The following is a 25,049-nucleotide window of genomic DNA, read 5'->3' on the forward strand; positions in this document are numbered from 1 at the left end:
ACACACACACACACACACACACACACAGAGGAATATTATTCAGCCAAAAAACAGAGAAAAATACTTGCCATTTGCAACAACATGGGTGGTCCTTGCTTTGTCCTAAGTGAAATAAGTCAGACAGACAGAAAAATAGGGTATGATCTCACTTACATGTGGAAAAACAAACAAACAAAAGACAAACAAAAACCCCCTCAAACTCATAGGTACAGAGAACAGATTGGTGGTTGACAGAGATGGAGGGGGGTGGGTAAAATGGATGAAGGTGGTCAAAAGATAAAAACTTCCAGTTATAAAATTAAAAAGTCCTGGGGACGTAATGTACAACATGACTAGAGTTAAAAATACAGTATTGTATATTTAAAAGTTGCTAAGAGAGCAGATCTTAAAAGTTCTCATCACAAGAAAAAAATTTTTGTAACTGTGGTGATGAATGTTAACTAGATTTATGGTGGTGATCATTTTGTTATACATACATATGAGCATATCGAATCATTATGTTGTACATCTGAAACTAATATAATGTTATGTGTCAATTATTTCTCATATTTCTCAATAAAAAATATTTCTCAATAAAAAATAAAACAAAATAGAAGTTATTTTACTGCCTAGTATGCTTTTCTGATATTACTGGAAAAAAAAGATATCTCTTATAAATAGCAGCGATTCTAGATTATTCCTGAATCACATTCACAACAAATACAGATAACACACTCATTGATGATCTTCGGATCGTCTCCAGGTTTCAATTTCTTCCTTTGTGAAGCAGAAGTATCTGTTAATTGCTAAAGTATCTTCTGGCTGTAAAAGTCTAGGATTCCATAGTTTTTGTTAAAAGTTAAAGGTCTAGTTTTGAGAAAGTGGTTAGCTGAATATTAAAGAGGTATTAATGAAATAATTGGGTGCTTATAAATGACAAATCTCTATAGTTCTGCTATCATTTTCTATCACGGTCAGACTATGTCCAAAGCTAAATATTTGCTTCTTGACAGTTTATAATTCCACTCTGTCCTGAAAATATATGTACTGCATTTACAGTCCATCTTTATTCTACTATCCTCATGCTATTTTCTGTTCCTTCCCTCGTATTATAAAATCCAATTATGTTTGGGAGCAAGGATTAAAAATGATATCCATTACAAATTCATAATACGTTGTAGTTTTCGATCCCTTGAGCATGATTCATTTTATTTAGTGCTTTTTACCCTCTGCCCTAGTTAGAACCAAAATGAAAACTCCTTCCTGGTTTTAGATTTAGTTTCCTTTCTGTTCCTGCTGTCACTGCCCTGGCCCAGGCTCATGCTTGGCCTTCACCTTGGCAACTCCAAGAGCCTCCTTTTCAGCTGGTCTCATTGCCTCAAGGTCCTTTCCCTTCAAGCATCCTGTAAATGCAGCTGTATTAATTTTTTTAAAGCAGAACTTTGGTTGTGTCTTTTCTCCACTAAAGCTCTTTCTTGGCCACTCACTGTTTACCTTAGTCCTGTCTGCCGTTCAGGCCTCCATGATTTTCTCTCCAACTACTTCTTGCTCTTCTTACTGTATACCTGGGGGGTGCCCTGCTTTCCAGCTAAATTACTTGTTAACGTGTAAATGCAATCTGAATTTTTTCATCTCCTTTATCTTACTATTGCCTCTAACAAGACAAATAAATGAAGAAAAGAATAATAACTGGTTATAATTTCTATGTATAAGTCACAATTCTTTTCAGATATTCTAGAGTGTACATTTGCCACTAAACCTAAGTCACGTTCATAAGACTCTTACTTAAGGAGGCATACTTATACATGTAACCAAAAGTCCAGCACTATCATTTCATATTACTATATATAAAATTTATTATTTCGCTGCTGAGATAGGATTCCCTTTCAATTGCCAAAGTACATGAGGCCAGCTGGCAGGATTAGTCCAGGAAAAAAAAAACCACCATGTTGAACTCCCAAGCAACAGAAACAAATGAAACCTAATTTGCTGACCTGTGTTGTGTATTTTGGTTCATTCATCAGTGTAACACAGTAAAAACAACTTTAAAGTAGATATCAAGAGACCTGGAATGTAGTCCGATTTCTGCCATGACCAGACATATAACTTTCAGGAAATCATACAACTTTTCTCGTCCTCATTTTTTTTTTTCATTTACAAAATAGAAATCTGTCTTGCTTTACTCAAACAGTACACATGCATAAGGAATGATTTTTATTTTATTTGCCATTCCCTACAACACAACCTCTTTTCTCTATCTATTTGCTTTTCAATTCTCTATTATCCCCAAAGCTTTTATAGACTCCATAATTCCATTTCAATGCCACCGAGAGTCCAAGAGAAATTAGCAAACACCACATATCACAAACGATGTTCAAATATATTGCTTTTTATGACACTGATTAGGTCATCTCTTAGGCCTTTTTTAGCTTTAAAATAGTAAGATTCTCTATTCAAATTTATATCTGAAATTCATATACCTCTTGTATGTAAAGAAAACTTCAGGTATATAAACATTATCACCATCCTCCTATCTGAGAAGTGCTTGGACATGCCAAAATTGCCATGTCTCTCAATCCTAGATCTCGGGAAGGTTTAGTATTTCTGTCTCCCTCTCGTGGACATAGAACTTTGCAGGACATCGCACATCTCTTGTAATTCACACTACAGTTATTCCTTTTACGTCTAAATATAGATTTAGGTTTTAAATAAACATGTGCATTTGAAACAACAAATACTGAAACACATTTTATGTTAATTCTTATACTGCTAGTTGTGATATTAGAGATTCTGAAGACAGAAAACTTTCCACCATTGTCTTCTTGGGAGGGAGAGGCAAAGATTGTCAAAATGTCTACTTTGTGAAATTTAAATGTACATGGTCAAGTATAGCACTTAGGAAAATACAGAAACTGCTTGCTCCCAAACCGGGCTGGTCATCCTAATCCAAAGAGTGGAATTTAAAATCAAGACAGCAAACATATTAACTCTTCTTCACCTTACTAATGCCTCCCCAAAGCAGACATTGATTCGTTGATACCAGACATCAAACTTCTTTGCTCTCCCTGTTTTAAATGTTTACCTGCCAGAAATCTGACCTAGTGGACACTGCCATCACTTTCTCTACAGTTTGTCTGAATTTTTAACAAAATTACAGTTATAGTAAAGAAACAAGGAGTTCTCCTACAGTTTACTTGGATATTTTAGAGCCAATCAACCACACACCTGAGTGATTCTGAAGCTCTAAGCAAATGAAAATGGATGCCTCCAAATTCACACACACACACACACACACACACACACACACACACACACAAACACATTTCAGGGAAAACCAAGATAGAAGCAATTTCAGAGTCTCGTCCGAAGGTGATATACAATATTCAAGAATTTTTATTCTTCCACAGTCAAGTGAGACCCAAGGAAAGAAATAAAAATTCTAGCTGACTTTCCCTTAACACAAAATACAATGCTCATAGTTTTAAATGAAATTAAACCTCCACTTTCAAATGTATCATTATAAACTCTGGAAAAAGTAACACTGAGAGACAGACAGCAGGGCTCTCTTTACGCAAAGACCCTGAAACCCTGGGGAAAAATAGAATGACAAGAAGCCAGCACTTACTTGACATAAGCCGCTGATGCACATATCCAAAGATTCAGTGTAGCAACGAGTCCCATCTAAGACCTTGGGTGACAGTTCAACAACCAGGGCTGTTCCTTTGGCCTGGCACTTGAGCGAGCATGGGTTGTCGGGGTCGTTCGACACAGGAAGCCACTCATAGAACTGGCCGTGGTGCTTGACATCATTATGAGCAGAGCACTGCTGAGCTCGGAAATCACCTGCTTCTGGCGGGCAGTCCTGGAGAAGAAGTGTGGGGGGGGGACACACACAGGTTAAGAGGGCAGTCCCAAGCAGTAACCTGGAGCAGGAGGTCTGTGGTCTGTCAGATCTTAGAAAACAAAGCAGATATTCAGGTCATTACAGATGGATCCTCCCATATCATCTGAGAGATCATATGATTATTTGATCCTCGAAATGTAGAGATTTCAGAAAGTAACCACTGTGAAATATACTTTCTGACAGAAGTTAAATGGGAAAGAAGCCAAGATGAAATAGATCTGACTAATATTAGTTGGGAAAATAACCAACTTGAAATATATTTTCTGAAAGTTGTTGACTGAAGGGTCCATGGATTCCTCCACAGTGTAACATCATTTTGATTTCCTAGTAACTTTCGTAGAACTTACTAAAGTCAGAAGGCTAGGTGAAAGCATCTCTGTTGCTATCAAGAGCTATGACAATATTTTAGCAAACAGCAGCAAAGTTATGATAATTTCATTCAAAACTTTTTTTTGTGTGTGGGGTTGTTTGTGATTTTTTTTCCACAGGGAATAAACATGAGAAAACAGCATTTAGACATGAATTTCTTTAGCTGAAGGCAGCATGGCAGAGTGAAAAGGTATGAACTTCCTCCTCAGATGGGAGTGTAGCTGCATAATAGCAGGTCTCTCAGAGCCAAGGTCTCCTTATGGTTAGAACAGAGACAATAATAATACTCAGCTCTCAAGGTCATTCCCTGTGAGAACGTCAAGAGCTTATGTCGACCAAATACAGGCACCAGAGGACAGTACATAAGAGCTAATACTGTGATTATTTAATGACGCCACCGAAGAGAAGAGTTGGAGCATTAGGAGAGTCTCTGAATTTGAATTTTAAAGAATGTTGACAGAGACCAGCGGGAAAATAAAAATGTTTTAAGCACATATTTTATAAAGGGTGTTTTCAAATGTAAAACTAGAATTAACAATGGCTATTACCTAGTGAATGATAAACTTCAGTGAAAGCATGTAAGATTTAACTTTAAAAAGGTAAATATCACCTATCCCTTGTACAGGACTTTTGATAGGTCTATTTTACTCTGTATGTGTTCAGATTAGCATATACTATATAGACTATCCATCTGTGGACAGGCTTTTAAAAATAATTTATACCTCAAATAAGGAATTTCCATGTGGTCTTTAGCAGTTCCTGGTTACTACATTATCATTTTTTTTTAGAGCTCTCTTATAAAAGTTTTCATTCTCTGAAAATCTCTTTATATTTAAATAAGCATTCCGAGACGAGCATTACTCTATTTTATAAAATGGAATTTCTGACTCCTTTCTCAAATTTTAGTGGCATTATTAAGTAGCAAATAAGGCTCTAATATTTGGGGAAGCACGTATTTTCTTGGCAAGATGGGGTATACAAATTAATTACTTATTTAGGATGAACATAAATAGTTCAAAATATAATATAAACTCTCAAAGGAATTTTATTGTTAGTATTCTATATGTTCTCAGAGTTCCTAAAACATAGTACTGAAGGAAATGAATAATTTATATCACACAGGTATACGTATATAGGTACCCAACAAGGCTTAAGTGATTTTGAATATTGTCTGAAAAAAGTATAATTAAATTCATTACTTACTAATTTGTTAAATGATAGGCTACAGTTTAAAAAATTTTTAAAAGATAATAAATGTGTGTTATACTTTGTTGTGATATTTACTTTTTTTGTTGCGCAAAATAAAACAAAACCACATTTTGCAAAACTATGCTATGAATCACAAAACTGGTAAATTACATGGCAGGTTACCCAAACTATCTAAACTGGGATGTTTTAATACCAGCAAATTTCAGACTATGTGTTCCAAGACAAGAGTACAAACCCATTTAATATTAACTCTTCATGGACTTATGTTCCAAAGACAAGATTGCAAATTTCCTAGACGACAAATCCTACCAGTCTCTGCCTAGACCTCACTTACTAACTTCTGTCCTAAAATAACCCTACGATTTACCACAGCTCCAAAACTCTATCTATACTGTTCCAGAAATTCCCCCACCAGAGACATGACATAAAGGTGCTGCTCTCCCTTGATTATCAAATTTAATAAAACCAGTTTATACAAGCAACAAGTTTCCTTGGTGGCCATTACATGGAAGCACCCACTGTTGAAATGAGAGTTTAATTAATAATGTTTAAATAAAGTGTTTTCAGGTGCATATTACCTGTCATCCCAAGAGTCACTTGATTAGTCAATAGTACAGAAGAAATACTGAAGTGGGTTCAGCAAAGCAGAGCGTTGAGGAAATTGTTTAGAATGATCTCAACTTCCTCTCAAAATTACCTTTACCTTCTTACTCTATAAATAAAAGTGAACCTGATACAGGGAGTTCCAGGATCAGGCTGATCCACCTCAGCATTAAAGTAATAAGGGTAATGTATAATTAAGAGACCTCTTAGGATGAAACAGAGATAATTTTCTGCATTTATCCAATTCCAAGAGAGTGTTAATTAGATTTTAACTTGATGTTTCAGCATCTTAGTGTAGACATAAAACTCCTACAGAGTCTCTTATGAGTCCCTTCTGTTCAACAAAATGTGTTGAGTCTTCCCATCTTTACTAAGATAAATAAGGCACAAAGGTAAAATTAGTAAAAAAATGAAGTTAAAATATTAGGACTTATGGGTTTTCTTTTCTATGACAACAGCAGTAAACTTATTTAGACGCATCATCGAGAATCAAGAAGCAGGCAGATATTCCTGTTCAAAATTTACCTGTATGTAATGGCTGCAAGAGCACCTGTTACAGGTTTTATGAACTTCCACAATGGGAGAAATATCTCTGAGAATAGTAATTTTTGTGAATACTTTTACTCACTTTTATCATGACTGTCTTTCCTTCTACCCATTATTGTAGGGGTGGGAAACTATATTTTGCTAAATCGAGAATGAGCCTAAAACCTGGAGTTGGAAACTGAACTCTAATCTTTTTAATGTTTGAGTTTATTTGTACTTGGCAAAATGCAACTTCCTGTTTTAAGCAAAAGGAGTTAAGACAACTTATAAAACAGGTTCAGAAAGCTTCTTGGACATCAAATAGCTCTTACAAAATAACATTTTGATGATTTAAGTGTAAATGAATTAGAAACATATGAATCAAATTTCCCTTGAAATACACATGTTTACAAATTAAGGAAAGAGGGATTTGGCAAAAGTTTCTTTTGTTGAACCCAAAACATCTCAAGCATAGTTCAAGACACTCACTGAACTCCTGGTGCATCTGGGATCACCCAGCTGCAGGAGTGGAAACTCAAGCAAAGTCATCATAGACCCTCGTACGACACATATCACCATCATAACTACAACAGAATAACCCTCATTTGCATAGAGATTCATCATGTTCAAAGTTTTTCATTGTAATTTGGTCCATGAAACCATTATAATTCCTGGTCTTCCTAAAAGTCAGATTCAGAAACTGATGTCCTAACTGCTTTGAAAAATATTTGACATCTTATGCTGGGCATGATCTTTGAAATATCAGCTTCTGGAGAGACGCTTTATGATACCATGTCATCAGTTCTGACTATGAGAGTGGTTTTCCTTAAGGTATATACTGAATGTAGAGTGTACTAAATAGATACAATGTGAGATTTCTACTCTCATAAAACCATAGTGGTAGGAATCGTGAGTTTCCAATTGGGATATTTAAAACAAAGAAGAAGACAAATTATTATTTATATAGTTATGCACTGATGTTGGCTCATAGGTGGTAACGATGAAGACAAAAATCACTGAAAAATCTAGTGGCATTTGAACCAAGAACCTGGCCAAAAACATGATGTGGGAAGAATGCACCGGACCAACGAACCCTTACTTCCAGCCTTTCAGATATCTGCAGAAACACCACCCAACAGGAATAAAGCAAAAGAGAGCAAAATAATGTATTTCTTGGTGTTCTATCTATTTCTAACTAACTGTAGTTCATCTGTGGACTGACAACTCTGCATCAGGCTACTTACTGAGCTAGGACTTTCTCATTCTGAAAAGATACATTTTATTTAAAACAGTCAGATGGTCCTATGAATTACTGTATTTAGCCGTTTAACATAATATGATTTTTCTATCCAATTTTTAAGTACTCTCTCTTAACCGTGTCAGTTTTCTTCTTTAAAAACACACAAAATAAAATCTGACCTTTTATATGCTCCCATTATAATTCATAAAGTCCGTGGAGTCCTGCCATCTATGAATCCAGTTCAAAACATTTTCTGGTTAATCAACTAGCCAGTGGGAAAGATAAGATGGATCCCAGATGGCCTCTGATGATGATAGGTGGATCAGATTACATTATGGGACAAAAGAGGGTCAGGCTTCCCAGAGTTGACTCACTGGGTGAACTGTAAAAGATGATATCTCAGCAGCTAAGGTGGCAGCATCTGAAAGGCCTTTAAAATGGTTTTGAAAAGATATGCAGAATATAAATTCAGGGTCAGGAGAAACATGACTTTTCCTTTATTATTTCGCTTTCTAAAGAAGACATTCTCCTTCCTGAGGGACGTCCCTCCGCTTTACCTTTCTCCTTAAGTATTCAGTGGTTGTCTTTTTCTGCTAATTTTGCTGTTTTACTGAAATTATTATGAGTGCCTTGATATAAATGCATTATTCTGATTCTATGGCTTTATTCAAAGAGTCACTATTAAAACCTGATAGTATTAAGAAAACACTGGGAATTATAGTTAAGTGACCACAGGTACTGTAGTAACTAAAAAATCTATCCTTCTCACTGCACTTCCCTGTCTTGAACTGTTCTTTTAAATTCTGCATCTCTCCTCTATCCGCCATAATCACACCCCTTCTATAAAAGTTACTGTGCAAGAGCACAAAATTAGAATTGTCTAGTAAAGCATCTATTCTATCCTCCAGCAATGTTGGATTGCTACTTTATCATGTAAACATATATAGAAATTTATTAGCTACTTGGTAACCTTGGAAAATCTTATTAGTTTTAAGTATTACTCTTAAAATATTAGGAACCTTCAATGTACTGATGGAAAAGTAGGAAAAAATTACCATGAAAAATTCCTCTACGATAAATAGATGGAGGCTCTGGAAAATATACCCCCTAACGCTCTCAAATCACTTAGCACATTTAAATAGATGGTGGGCTGCTTCTTTTACACATTTTGGTATTTATGACTTACATTTCTGCTTCTTTTATTCAAAGTTAAGATGAAACCACTAAACAGTAAATATTCACTGTTGTAATCCAGTCTAATACTATATTTTGTTCTCAGGAAAATAATCAATGTTTCAGTTCTACTTCCAACTCAGACCCTCTCTCCTGAACTCGACTCATTACCATCTAGCTGTCTAAGACGTCACAAATTCATTATGTCTAACATGAACTCCTGACCCCTCCCACCCCCCAAATCTGTTTCGTCTGCGGCCTCCACCATTGCAGTCAATGTCAACTCCATCCTTTCTAGGCCCCAAATCTTAAAGCAGTGGTCCTCACACCTAAGCATGCATCAGAATCACCTGGAGGGCTTGTTAAAAACACAAGATTGCTGGGGTCCTACCCTCCAGTTTCCGACTCAGTAGATCTAGGGTGAGGTCCAAGAATTTGCCTTTTTAAAAAGTTCCCTGATGATGCTGATATCGCTGGTTTGGTGACCACACTGTGAGAACCACTGCCTTAGAATGATCCTCATCTCTTACATCCAATCCATCAGGAAAGGTTGACTCTGTATACAGGAGTGTGCAGAATCTGACCGCAGTCCAGTCATGTCTTGCCTGTATTATTACAGTAGTCTCCTCAATGATCTTCCTTCTCCCACCCTTGCTCTCCTAGAGACTTGTCAACAAACTATCAGAACCATCTTACTAAAGCATAAAGCAGACCATGTCATCTCCTGCTACAACTCTGCAGTGGCTCCCCACTTCACTCAGATTAAAAGCCCAAATCCTCATCTCAGACAGAAGTAAAGATCTGGCCCCATCTCTTCCCATTGTCTTCCCTGCTTGTTTGCCACACTGCCACACTGGATTTCCAGCTACTTCTTGAACACTCCAGGAAAACACTTACTTGAGGATAGAGTATTACCTCTCCCTTCTGCTGGGAATTTTCTTTGCCCAGGTGGCTAATTACTTCAGTTCCATCTTTGTTCAAATATCACCTTTTCACGAAACCTACCCTGACGTCTCTATATAAAACTGCAACACCGATTCCCACTACGGATTCTTTCTTATCCTCTCAATTTTTCTTTTTTTTTTAAAGTTTATTGGGGTGACAATTGATAGATGATTGGATAAAGAAGTTGTGGTATATATACACAAGGGAATACTATTCTGCCATCAGAAAAGATGAAATAGTGCCATTTACGACAACATGGATGGATCCTGAGATTATAATGCTAAGCAAAATAAGTCAGACAGAAAAAGCTGAGACCCATATGATTTCACAGATATGTGGTACATAAAACTGAAAACAACAAAGGAACAAGACAAACAAATGAAGAAACAAAAACTCATAGACACAGACAATAGGTTAGTGGTTACCAGAGAGTAAGCGGCGGGGAGGAGGGTGGTAGATGAAGGTAAAGGGGGTCAAATATATGGTGATGGAGGGATAACTGACTCTGGGTGGTGAACAAACAATGTGATATATAGATGACGTATTACAGAATTGTACACCTGAAACCTATGTAACTTTACTAACAATCAATTTTTTCTTGGTTTCATCACACTTAATCACCTTCAAGTACACCATATAATTTACTTATTATGCTTATTTTTTATTGTCTATCTCTTTCCCCTAAAGTATAAGCTCCAGGGATCATTGACTGTTTGGTTTTTGGTTACGTACAAGTACTCAGATGTTTGTTTTTTTTTGAGAATGAGCGACTAACACATTAAATAAATGAAACAGAAGTCATGGTTTTCATTGTAGAAACCCCAACTGTGTTTTCTTGAATCTTACAGGAAACCTAAATCTTGACAGCTTTCTAATCAAGAAATCTTAGAAAACCTTGAAATCGCTATTTTTTCCTTCCTTTAAAAAAATATATAGATTTACAAGAATACTTTGGATTTCAGACACTAGGATAATTGAGTAGGGATTCTTGCCTACTTTCTGAATAGGCAGATTGATATTTCCTTCTCCATGTAAACATATTTAACAGGGCAATATTAAGAAACATAAAATGTGCTGAAATAATTTATTATTCAATAAATAGCCAGACATACGTAACTTTTATATAATACCCAGTGCATGTATGCACTATAAAGCACTAATGTTAAGGTATCAAGCTTTATCCCCCAAATTTTGGCCACCTGCTTGTACTAACATCAACATTATCATCAAAAGCATTTATTTGTGCAAGACTGCTAGCTGCTATGTCAAATGAAATTAAACAGATAGTCCCTGCCCTGTCTAGACAGTCTGTATGTAGCCAATTCTATTATATTTCAAGAACATAATATTTAAATCTCTAATACATCTCCATGAGTGCAAAGAACAGAAAACGGGGTTGATTTTGGAGGGTGGAAGGTAAGGCCATTCTTGGCTCATTCATCCTCCTTTTTGAAAATGCCAACAGACTTCCTTGGAACATGTGTAATTTTCATGTATATGTACAAGATGTATTTAAGAGTCCTTGTTTTTTTCTTTTTCCTGGTATGAAAGATTTGTAGATTTTCTTTATTTTCCTTTCAAACTGTCAATACTTTTGGAAAATAACATATTTAAGGGAAATAAGGAAGCGCCCATGAAAATTAATCATTAACCATTTTAACTCCTTACTGTGGATCAGGCTCATGCTCAAATTACATCTTTACAGATTTGTGAGCCTATGAAATGACATGGAACTCTCTTGTTTACTCAGGCTTTGGGCATGCCTTGCTCTGTGCCTAGTAAGTGAGCACTGGTTACAGGTATGTTAAACTGCTCTAAACCATTCCAATGTGTTCATTCTGACATAAGAGATTCAAAATGGATGATATAATAAATCATTAACCCCACCCTCTTTACTCGATAAGCTTGTTATCTGAAAACAAATGCTTTGCCGGGCTAGTTTTTAATGTCTCCAGGCATCTGAGAGCTGATCTAAGTAAAAACATTTAGTTTTAAAAGTTCTTTTTTTTTTTTTTCCTATGGGTAGCTTTTATTTCAGTGCTTTTAGTTTTTCTCCTTTGAACAACGCAGACGTTTGGAATCCAACTCCCTAGAGGTATTTGTAGGACTGGTTGTAGTTTGTCATGTTAGACTTAAATTCTCTCAATTTTGAAAATATTCATTCCTTGAGGTCTTTTATTATTTTTAGTCAGAGTCTTTGAATTAGCTCCAATTTAGCAATATCTTTTCTTAAATCAGCGTTTCTGACTTTTCACTATTTTTTAATTCTACTCTAAAATAAATATTCTTCCCTCACCCCCAAGTTAGCATATTTGAAGTGGTAATTTGCAATCCTTTTAGGAGCACAGTGTACAATTTCATTTTATAAGCACACAATTATACAGGTTTTTGTTTTCAGACTGCATTTACCAAAATATTTGTGGTGGAGAGTCAGGTTAGAGGAAGGATTAGTATAAGGGAAACATTTTAGCATGTAAATAGTTACACTGTTACTACTGCTTAGGTCTGTTGCATAACAAGTTCATTATGTTTCTATTTATAAGTGGGAAAGGATAATAAAGCTTGCTATATTACAAGGGAGCAAATTCGGAGACTGAAGTTGTCTCCTAGAACATGTGGTGCTTATGCCAATCACACACACACACACACACACACACACACACACACACAAAGGAAAAAGACACTGTCGAGGACAATTCAAAGATAACTACCATGTCACATAATTCAGAGAAGACTCCAGCATTCTCTCTTCACTTTCTCTGCCTCTCAGTCTACAAACAACCACCTAATATTGCCTGCAGGGTTAACTTCTTTCTGGCTGTCCCTGAATCCTGACAGCTGCCTGTGTTCCTGGCACTGTAATTAATTAATGCTCCTTTTTGGGGGCATGAAACACAGTCCCATGAATGAACTGAAATGCATCTGCGCATTCTTTTGGTAAGGTCTTTGTAGCACACAATTTAAGGTTCACCTGAATTAGTTCCTACAAAGCAGAAGTCAGGTTTCTAGTCAGTTCACTGGAGAATGAAACAGGTACACTCCATTGGGAAAAAGTACCAGGTCCGTGGGTGAAGGAGAAAGACATCTATCTATTCTCCAGTCAATGGAACGGAATAGTCTCCTCTCAGTCAGATTCCTCTCTGGATGGGAGACTCTAACCCTGACCACTAACGCAAGTCATCCTGGCAAGAGATATGATGCTCTTTTGTGTCACATTTTCCAAAGAGAGAAAACGGGAAATAAGATGTTTCCAGACTGTCCACAGTACCAGTGAAGGTTAGCTGGGTCTGTCCTTGTAGGCTCTGGAATGAGGGGAAAGAGGTAGGATTACTGTGGATAAAATGATTGAGAGATTAATGACTCTCTTTCTTCCCTGCCTAGTCTCTTTTTTTTTTTATATCAGAATTCCTATTCTGACACCCAAGTTCTTGGTGAACACTATATAAACTGATCCTGTAAAAGAAGTATCCTCAAGTTTCCGAAAGCTTCATCATGCAAGTGGTGCCAACCCAAACATTAGAACCCATGCTTGATAAATTAGAGGATACTTATGGTAACACCAGGAGAACAGTTGAAAGCCAGATTATTTTAGAAAAATCTGATAGCCATGGAACCAGAACAAAGCAGCAAGTAAAACAAAGAAGCAGTGAAGGGAGTTTCTTCCGCAGTGGGGTCAGGCAGTAGACCTGGATGAAAGGGGAAACCTCCATAGGCTTGTTGTAGGGACGAGTGAAAGCTTCCCTTATATAACCAGAGAAAGGAGTCCGCCCTTGCTTTCACTCAGGACACTCCGGTCAAGTAGGACCTCACAATTACTTGCTGTCTTGTCTTAGCCCCCTTTCTAAATTTCCTTCTGTTTCCCCTTTCTCCTTTCTTAAGGGCCTGGGACCTACACGATGTCCCGAATCATGCCTCTACTTTCTCTTTCTACATCCCTAACTTCCTCTTTACCCTGCACAAGAGTACAAACCCATCACTGCTCCTTTAATGTTTCTCTTACCAACTGTCAATTAGGAGCCATAAGTTGGACTGCTGGGTACTACTTTCCGAACACAGAGAAAGGAGTCAACTCCTAAAAATCAAACAAAAGAACTCTCTAGGGCCTCAATATTCATCCGGACCTAAAGGTGGCTGGCATTGCCATATGGTGGCTCTGTGGACTAATGGGATATGAGTTAATATAAGAATAATGTTCAAATCAGTACTGGCACATAGTAAACACTCAATAAATGTAAGGTATTACTATTATCACCAACACCCCAGAGGGGTTAGTTGTTACATGAGTTATACAGCTCTTGAGGGCTTCGGAGGAACCTGAGACTGGACTTGTTTCATCCAGTTTTGTCTCCCCCATTGCCTTGCTGCCTCTAGAACTACTTTAGTTAGTTTGAACATAATTTTAATTAAAGTGACTTATATGAATGTCTTAACATATGAGTCTAATCAAACAATATCATGTGCCAAATTTACTGGGTTATAAGTTCAATGGATGACAACACTCAACTTTGTTCATATGTGCTCATACTTCTTAGTTTGTTGATCTTGGACCATGGGCATATTTTAAGAAACTGAAAGAGAATTAGAGAAATATATTTTTCTGACCCTAAAACCCAGAGTTTTCAGGTCATCCTTTGAAACTTAAAGCATGGCCTCTGAGCACCAGCCTCACCCTGAAGAGAACTTGGCTCCAAAGTTGATTTTCCTTTTTTCTTCCTATAAAACTCCCATTCCCTCCAGTGTGCCACACTGGGAAAGAGGAAAGAGGAAAGCAAATGGATTCAACTTATCTAGAATAAGGTCTGAATGACTAAGAATACTTTCTACTTAAATCGCTCCCAACAGCTGTTAATTACCTATGTTCAAAACATGGCGACACTTGCCAAACACTAGGCTATAGTGAAAGGACAGATACATTCCCTGCCTTCATGATGCTTACGATTTAAAAGGGGAAGAAAGGGGCCAGCCGAGTGGCTCAGTTGGTTAAGAGCTCACTCAAGAGTGTGAGCTCTGAGCAACAGCGGATCAGTTCTGGCCCGAGCTGAGCAGCCGCTGAGCTGCCAGCAGGTGGCAGGATGGCTCAGCTGGAAAAAAAAAAAAAGACAAAAAGGGAAGAAAGGTATTGAAGCCATAAATCAAGCTTTTATTCTAATGATAGGATTACAGGAAGAGAAGCAAACAATTCAAAATTGGAAGATAATTTTTGGACAAATGCTACCTCCCTTCTTATTTTGCCTCCCTTTAGGGCTGAATCTGGACAAAGTAGTGAAGGAAAAGGGCTGCCAAAATCGCTTCTCACCCTGAGTGTCATCAACATCACTTAGAACCATCTAAGACTGTTTTCTCTGTCCTATATAGTGTGGCCATGCAACAAATATCTCAGCAGTTTTCTGTGGGGAGCTGACCTAGCTTTGCCTATTCTATAGGCTCAGTTCTCCCTACTTCTCCCAACCCACCACACTTCACATCAGAAAATTTGCCATTTCCTTAATACTTTGCTCCTCAGGCTGACATTATCCAATATGGCCTCTCTGTATTCACCTGGCTGACTCTTTAAAGCAAAAGTACTACTTCCTGGTCTCATTCTCAGACAACTCCTATTCCTCAGCCTGTGTGAGGCAACTCCCTCCAAGATGCCACAGTGCCCAGTGCATACCTTCATCTTTGGACTTACCATGCTATGCTGTATTGTTGGTTTTTCTGTCTGTTTCCTCCAAAATACGGAAAACATGACTGTGTCATTTAAAGGCCTAATATAAGCCTGGAACAAAATTGATGCTAAACAAACTTCTGTCCAGGATTAAATTAAGAGACTTCCATATGCAACAATATGGAGGACTGGATGCTTTGAAAAAGCTTCCTACCTCAGAATACCTAAAAATACTACATTGAAGTAAAAACAAAATTTTAAAAAATTGTTACATGCACAGCTGAGCTGGCAAGAAAGTTTCCTCAGAGATAAAAACAATGAGAAAGCATGAATCCAGAAAGGAAATCGATGGATGTCCTAAGGGGATCTGCTGGTTTCTGGTGGTGTAGAGCTTTCCATTGTACCAGCTTATGAGACCAGGGAACAAGGGATAAAGTCTATGAATTGCAAGTTGTGGAAGAGGATTAAGATGCCCTCAAAATGCTCAGACCCTAAGGCAAAACCCTGAGAGAAAGAGTAAACCAGGAAGAGGAAAAAAACAAGCAAACAAAAAAACCCTCAAACCACTTAACTTCTAGAAAAGGCCAACAAATGAAGGCAGTAAAAAGATCAGTGGTTTCTGGTATGGAAGAGGCAGGATGAGTAGGTGAAGCAAAGAGGAGTTGTAGGGCAGTGGAACTATCATATTCTGTATGATACCATGATGGTGGATACATGTCATTATACATTTGTCCAAATCCCCAAAATATAGAACACCAACAGTGAACCCTAATGTAAACTTTAGGTGAAAATTATGTGTCAATGTAGGTTCAGTGATTGTAATAACTGTACCACTCTGGTGGGGGATGTCAGGTGTGGAAGAGGCTGGGTGTGTGGGCGCAAGGGGCATATGAGAAATCTCTGTACTTTCTGTTTAATTTTGTTGTGAATCTGAAGCTCTTACAAAAAAATAAATTTAACTTAAAAAATAAAATGGATGACATCAACATAATAAAACCTACTCTGCCTCTTAGAAAGAAATACTAAGGAAATGTGCCTGTTTCACGTTGGCTAAGGGTAAAGGATAGAGACAGAAATCTCCTTCAGAATTGTTAACAGGCTCATGAGAATTTGGGACCCAATTCACATAATGTGGACAATGGAAAATCTAGTTTAAAATGGTCTTGATTAGTACTGATCACCACCCCATCCCAACATCATCTCCCTCAAAAATAAATGTAAATTCTCCCAGAAAGTACATACATTAACCCAGGGTACAAGGAACGCTCTCTTAAATTCCAACAATCATATATGTACATAAAAATATCACAAAGGATATGAGGAAATAAATTAGCATAAAAAAAGAGACATCCAGAAACAAGAAGATCAGACCTACATAAAATTCATATGGTGAAATTATCAGATACAAGATAAGAAAATTAATGTGTTTAAGGAAATTTTTCAAAAGGATGTTGAAAGTATAATAAAAGAACAGGGATAACCAGGTGTATTTTTAAGAGAACTAAACAGAACTGAGGTAAATGAAAAATATAAATGTCTTTAGAAATTCAGTAGCTGGAATAAAAAGCAATGGTGGGAGAGACAATTATTAAACAGAAGAAAGAGTTGAAGAAATTACATTAAATACAGCACAGAGAGACAAAGATATAGAAAATATAAACAGAATAAGAAATGTGCATTATATAGAGTACAATAATCTTCCAAAAATAAAAACACAAATCCCCAGAATCAGAAAGTCACATGAAAATCAAACAGGATAAATAGGTGATTTTTTCCCTACAGAGATCATAATTCACTATAGAATGCCAATGATGCAGATAAAATCATAAAAGAAGAGAAAGACAAAGAAAATTAGAATGGCCACTGACTCTCAACAGTAACAACAGAAATTGGAAGTCAGTGGACAGTTATCTTCAAAGTGTTGAGAGAAGGTAACTGTCTCTCTAAAAGTTAGTTTTTTCACAATAAAACCAACTTTTTTTTTTTTTTTTTTTTAGCTGAGCCATCCTGCTACCTGTTGGCAGCTCAGTGGCTGCTCAGCTCGGGCTGGACTCGAACCGCTGTTNGTGGCTGCTCAGCTCGGGCTGGACTCGAACCGCTGTTGCTCAGAGCTCAAACTCTTGAGCGAGCTCTTAACCAACTGAGCCACTCAGCCGGCCCAATAAAACCAACTTTTAAGAGAACTATGTACAAATATTTTATAAAAGCAAACGAACAACCAAGAGTACTTATTTCCATTGAATCATCACTGAAAGAACTTCTAAAGGATGTATGCCAGACAGAGGAAAAAACAAACAAACAAACAAATACCTTGATGATCAATGATTTAAGACAGAATATGGATCAAAGAAAATGGAATATTTTCAGGTATATCTAAATAAAATATCTATATAAAGTATCTAATCTGTAGGACTAATAAATATGAGCTGACTATATAAAGCATCGACTACATAAAATATCTAATTTGTGGGGTTAATAAAAACTGAGGTAAAACACTTAACAAAAGCACATGCTTGAAGGAGGGTAATCAGAATTAAAATGTTCTAAGTGGCTTGAATTGTTTGATAGGCAAGTATAGATACTAATCTAACTTTAGTCTTAAAGTATATGTATTAAAATTTAAAGTAGTAATCACTAAAATAATAGAAGTAGATGTTTAACTTTAAAACCAGTAAAGGCTAAAGTGCAATAAGAAAAAAAACAGTCTCCATATTTCAAAGAAAGCTAAAAAGGACAAAAGAAGGGAAAGTAGGATAAATAGAGATTACAAAGTAAGATATTAGAAATAAACCTAGTTTTATCATTAATCACAGTGAATGCAAACTGGATGAAGAAAGCAGATTATCAGGCTGCAATTACAAAATATATTTGTATTACATACTCATAAACTTAAAAATAGAGAAAGGTTGAATGTAAAAGAACAGAAAAGGATATATGAGAGAAATGTAACTGAATGAAAGTTGGATTCAGTATATTAATATCAGATAAAACAGATTTTAAAACAAAAAGCTACTGATAAAGATGGTAACTATATTACGAATAAAGGTTAAATTCCCCAGGAAGATAAAACTACTTTAAAATGTACAACTATCTAATTAGACAGGTTCAAATAGTTCAAACAAATCACAGGTAAAATTGGCAAATTAAAAAATAAAGTATGATATTTTTAAGTCCTTTTTTCAAGCAGGTTAAAAAAAAATCATTGAAGAAGTACGAGATTTGAAAAACACATTTTAAATGCTTGATATACTCATGCTCTCTTCAAGAACATATGGATATTAGATCATAAAGCAAGTGCCAACAAACTTCAAAGAAACAGAAAAGATCATTTTTAAGAAATCACAATGCAATTGTTAGAGATTAATAAAGAAAGATCATTTTAAAATTGCCATATATATCAATGTTAATAAACAGACTTGTAAATAATTTATGACTTGAAGAAATCATGATGAAAATTTTAGAATACCTAGAGCTGAAAAACAAAAATTCTCTTTATCACACTCTGGGAAGCAAACAAAGCTGTACTTAGTTGAACATTTACATGTGCAAACAAAAATGGCTGCAACTTAATTCTCTAAGCATCAAACCTAAGGGATTAGAAACAATACAATAAAATCCAAAGAAAGTAGATTAAAGACAATACAAAGATCAATGAAGCAGAAAATACAGAAAACACAGAGTTGACAAAGCTGAAGATTGGTTACTTGAAAAATAAAATAAACTTGCTACAAACTTTACTGAATGATAATATTAAGAAAAAAGAAATTCCAAATAAACATTACTGGTAATGCAAAAGGAGAGACAACTGCAGATTATAGCCAGAGTTGAAAAAATAGTAACAGAAAAGTATGACCAGCTTTAAGCTAATAAAGCTGAAACCAGTCTTAGAAAAAAACTAGTCAACAGAAAATAAAGCATTATCCAAGAAGAAACATAAGTAACAACGCTTAAAATAAATATGTACATGGAATTGACTATGTACCAGGCACTGTCCTACATATCAATAGTTTACATATATCAACTAATTTAATCTCACAACAATCCTATATGTTGTTCCATTTTACAGATGAGAAAGCTGAGGCACAGTGAGGTTAAATGACTTTGACATGCCTAGTAAGTCAAAGCTGAGGTTGAACCTAGATAGTTTAGGTCCACAGTTCATTCTCTTGTCCACTATGCTATACTTTGTATATATAATCTTTAAAGAAATCCAATCAGTAATTAAAAATCTACCCAAAAAGAAAAAAACCAAAAACCTTTCTCATGATTTTACAAGCAAAGTCCACTAAACAACTCCAGTCCAAAATAAATTCTTCTAAACACCAGAAACAGAGAAAACACTTCCCAATTCCTTCTATCAAAACCAGATAAGCTATACATGATGTCAGAGGGGTAGTGGATTGGGGCGGTTGTCACTTTGTGAATGGTGTAAATGTCTGTTATGTTGCTTTGCACACCTGAAACTAATAAAGAAAAAAAAACCAGATAAGGATTCTATAAGAAAGGAAATTACTCATCAATATAGATGCAAAAGTCCTAAACAAAATATTAGCAAACCAAAACCAGATGTATTAAAAAAATATAATATGTATGACCAAACTGGGTATATTCTAGGAGTGCACCTCCAAGACTAGACAAAAATTAAAAAGTCACATAAGATCAAGCACTGGCAAGGATATGGAGCAAAGAGAACAGGTATAATTGTGGTGGAAGTGTGAGTTAAAACAATCACTGTAGAAAACTTTGGCATTATCTTGTCAAGTTTGAACATACACCATCTGGTTTTGTATTTCCTGTTTACTATCATATTCCTTTGATTCTTTTTTCTTGAACATAATTAATTGATAAGATTCTCTTTACTTTCCAGTATATTTTTATTATTAGTTTCAGGTGTACAGAACAATGCAATAGTTATCCTTTTCACCCCTCAAAAGAAACACCCTCCTCCCCAATCCACTGCCCTCCCACCCCCGATATCATACTTATCTATTAAAATTCCATTGACTCCTTTCCCACACTCTACTTCACATCCCGTGACTATATGTATACATAATTATAGTTGACATACAATATTATTCAACATCAGTTTCAGAAATACAGTGCGGGGGCCAGCCGAGTGGCTCAGTTAGTTAAGAGCTCGCTCAAGAGTTTGAGCTCTGAGCAACAGCGGTTCGATTCCTGGCCCGAACTGAGCTGCCGCTGAGCTGTCAAGAGGTGGCAGAATGGCTCAGCTTAAAAAAAACACAAACAAAACAAAACAAAACAAAAATAGTGCGGTGGTCAGGACTTTCCAGTATTTTTGATGCTAGTTTGAAAACTATAGATTGTATTTTTATTCTTTTAATGGATACTTGAAAACTTTTTAATATATATTTCAACTTGAATTTTCTATAAATCTAAATTTATTTTGTGTTTCTACCCTCTTATATAACAAAGGTCTTAATACATACAAAACACTGAAATGCTGTTAATATACATACATTAAATAAAAACAAAGTTATGATCAACAGTTGATATGCTGACTTTATTAGTTTTCTATAGCTGCCTTAACAAATTACCATAAACTTGGGTGCTTAAAACACAAACTGATTATCTCACAATTCTGTAAGACAGAAGTGCAGGTACAGTGTGGTTACAGTAGGTCCTTTGCTTAGAGTTTCCTTCACAAGGCCAAAATCAAGGAGTTGGAAGGGCTAGGTTGCTTTCTAGAGTTGGGAGATGAACACACTTCCAAGTTCATTTGGGTTGTTGGTCAAACTCAGCTCTTTGGAGTTGCAGAACAGATGTCCCTCTCTTCTCTGTTAGCTGTAGGCCACCATGCTCCTAGAGGCCTCTGTGGTCCTCATGCATGGTCCCCTCCATCTCAGAGTCAGTAACAGTGAGTGCAAGTCTTCCTGTGCTCGGAGTCTTAACTTCATTTGTGACATCCCTTCTGGCTCTAGCTGCAGAAAGTTCTCACTTTTAAGGTGTTAATAGATTAGATTAGACCTACCTCAGTACCCAGACTATTCTTTCTGTCTTAATGTCTATAGCCTAATAGTTTTGTGATTATCTCCACATGATTCACACAGCTCCCAGTTCAGAATGACATTACTATACTGGAATTTTGGTGTTTTTTTTTTGTTGTTGTTGTTAAAGGTTTTATTGGGGAATTGGGGGAGGGGAACAGTGCTGGGGAATCGGGGGAAGGGGAACAGACAAGTTGCTGTCCTTTTTGATCTTCAGTCTAGTTGTGGAGGACGTCGCTTCACTGGCCCATGTTGGTATCATCATTGCACTCTTCCCGGGTAAGGCAGATCGGTCGCAGGCTTCTGGACGGTCGCTCACGGCAGCTCTTGGCAGCTCACACCAGCTTCCAGCCGCTCACACTGGCTGCCAGCCACACATGGTAGCTCATGGCAGCTCACTGCAGCAGGGGCTGCAGCCTATGCTGTCGCCGGTGACTCACAGCAGCCCAGCTCCAGGTCAAGCTGCTGCTCACCATCTTAGCTGTAGAGAGGGCAGTGTCACTGGCCCTCATGTGGGATCTGAACCGGGGCCCTGCTGCTCAGAGCTGGCATCCCAAGGCAGCTCTTAACCAACGTGCTACTCGGCCGGCCCAAGGAATTTTGGGTTTTAATTGCAAGTATTGCAGAGCTAAAGTGTAGTTTGGTAGTTTCAGTTCATAATGCTCTATGTCCACCAGCATCTCTAGGCCCACTGTAGCAGATGAAGTTCTCATCCCAGGCAAAGGTCATTATTAAAACAAACTTCAGCTTCTCTCTTCAGAGAGAGCCCCATCCAAGCTCCTGACATGGAGTTCTCTACCTGGCTTGGGTGCCCCTTCTTCTGTAAAAATAAGTTCAGCCCTGATTATCCCACAGCAGCTGAACTGCTGCTAATCTTTGCTTATTTTCAGTCAAGGAGCCAAGAATCCTATGATATCAGCATTGCTCACCATCATGCATTTATGCTCCATTTGTCATCCTGGGTATTTTATTCTTGCTTTTGAACTTGGCTATGGTATTGGTTTTTATCATTTCATATTTTATCTGACATTGCTGACTGTTTGGAAATAGAGGGAATCACAGATTGATTAGGAGTCGTTTTACCTCTTTCTTATACTTTTCTTTTACAATTTATCTTACTGTGCATTGGATTAAGAATATCTGTATTTTTTTCTTTCTTGAATTCCTGCCTCCAATTTCAAAACATTTGAGATAGAAAGAGTCTTATACAAATCTTCTCATTTTCATTTGCTCTGAGCAAAATGCCTTGCACATAGTCAATAACTATCTGTTGAATTAGATTAAACAGTAACAGGGAAGTATATGCCAACTTATTATAAGAAAACACCCTCCTGGTAATTGGACAAAAAATAATCTTCCCTAGAAATAATCAGGCAGAAACTAGAAGCTCTCTTAGGAGGGGTGAGGTAAAAGCAGGGGTTTTCAAACTCTTTTATTGTTGCTGTTGCAGAAGTATTTTCCTTCCAAGTTTCATCCACTCTACGTGGATGCTAAGCAATAAAGCAGGTAAACAGCAGAGCTGTTCTGGATGAAAAAGGGCTGGTGGGCCTAGAAACCTGGCTGCTTAGCCTTCATCACCCAGCAGTGACGTCAAAGTGGCTCCACAGAAAATTGCTGGAAAACTGTTCTTCAAACTACAGTCCTTTAAGGATCGAGAGGCCTAAATTACTTTTAATATCTATAAGAATTTTTAATAGTGTTTTTTATTAGTTTCAGGTGTACAAAACAACATAATGATTAGACATTTACACCCCTCACAAAGTGATAATGCCCCCCAATCTACTACCCCTTTGATATCATATATAGCTGTTACTATACCATTGATTATGTTTCCTATGCTATATTTTACATCCCATGAATATATATATATATATATATATATATATATATATATATATATATATATGGTTGCCAATTCAAAGGAAATAATTCCCAACAACATTTTCAAGGAAGAAAAATAATTTAAAAAGTTATAAATTAATGCTGGCCAAGTGGCTCAGTTGGTTAAGAGTTAGCTTAAGAGCGTGAGCTCTGAGCAACAGGGCTGCCGGTTTGATTCCCACATGGGCCAGTGAGGCTGCACCTGAGCTGAGCTGACGCTGAGCTGCCAACAGGTGGCAGGATGGCTCAGCTGGTGAGAGCACGTGCTCCCAACAAGACTGCCTGTTCAATGGTGGGCTACACCTGCCCGCAACTAAGACTGAACTCGGCACCTTGAGCTGAGCTGCCGCCTGGATGGCTCAGTGGATAGAGCATGCGCTCTTAACAAGACTGCTGGTTCGACTCCCACATGGGATGGTGGCTACACCAACCTGCAACTAAGATTGTAACACAGCACCTTGAGCTTGGAGGCCACGAGCTGCTGTCAGGCAGCCAGATGGCGACTGGCGGCCTCTACAACTAAGACTGAAGAACATCAACTTGGCTGGTCCCCCTCCCCAATTCCCCAACACTGTTCCCCTCCCTCAATTCCCCAATTAAAAAAAAAGTTATAAATTATACTTTATGAAATATAGTGATACATCATTTAAAAAACTGCTGTTTTTAACAACAGTTAAAGGGAGGAGTTTTGTTATGGATGTATTGCTTAGGAAAAATATGATGGTACATTACGTAATACTGATGTTGAATGAGTTTTGAAGTATATTTGCTCAATCAAGATTCAAAGGAAAAGAAACCTAAATAACACCTCTTTATCCTTCCTTCTGTGATGATCACATTTCACTCAAAACTCTAAACTAAATTTGAAACCCAAACTAAATGTACTCTAAGAGCCATGAGTAGCTTCTTCTGCTCATGGTAAAATTATAAAGAAAAATATAGCCAAACCTCAAAGATAACCTCTTTAAATTTTACAACTTACTCTTAAAAGGAAGAGAATGTTTAAAATGCAAAGAAAAACACATAAAGGACAAGATTCCTAGAAGTAAAATATAGTACAGAAGTGAGTTAACTAATTAAATAATGGCTTGAGCTCACAGGAATCAGTTCGACATGCTGGGAGTGACCGCTCTTAGGGGGAAGCATAAGAATTTATGTGGCTTGATTAAATTTCAACACATCTTGGTGTTAATTGGAAGATTTGATGCTGCGTATCATTTCTAGTCTCATGGAAACGAGACTGAGCATAGACAAGTATTTGCACGTTAACAACCTAGGAATGGCAGCTTGTTTGGTTTTCATTCCAAGAGGCAACCTGCCAAGGGAAGAACTGCAGTAGTAATTTCTTTCAAAGTCACTGTCAGATCCCTGTTTCAAGCTTCTATCTGGGTCACCAGGGGCCAGCATACATTTTAGGCAATTCAGAAACTAGGACTCGGGAAAGTAGCTTTTGAGGACTATTGACTCAATAAATTTACTGGTAATAGGCGGAGAAGCTCAAAGGGGAGAGAATTTGGGATGTTTTCAGCAAGGATTCTTGGATTTGCCTTTTCTGTGGTATTCTAT

The 25,049-nt window shown here is 37.0% G+C and overlaps 1 protein-coding gene across 3 annotated transcripts in view; it reads right to left on the reverse strand.

The window, feature by feature from the left end:
- The window catches only part of ADAMTSL1 (ADAMTS like 1), a 909,537-nt gene that overhangs the window by 300,771 nt on the left and 583,717 nt on the right, over positions 1-25,049 (reverse strand). For all 3 annotated transcript variants that reach the window (XM_019659072.1, XM_019659074.1, XM_019659073.1), the window contains one exon: positions 3,605-3,841. In XM_019659072.1, the coding sequence (XP_019514617.1) occupies positions 3,605-3,841 (237 nt within the window). The remainder of the gene's footprint in view (positions 1-3,604; positions 3,842-25,049) is intronic.

Source organism: Hipposideros armiger, unplaced genomic scaffold (assembly GCF_001890085.2).
Source record: "Hipposideros armiger isolate ML-2016 unplaced genomic scaffold, ASM189008v1 scaffold_294, whole genome shotgun sequence".
NCBI lineage: Eukaryota > Metazoa > Chordata > Mammalia > Chiroptera > Hipposideridae > Hipposideros > Hipposideros armiger.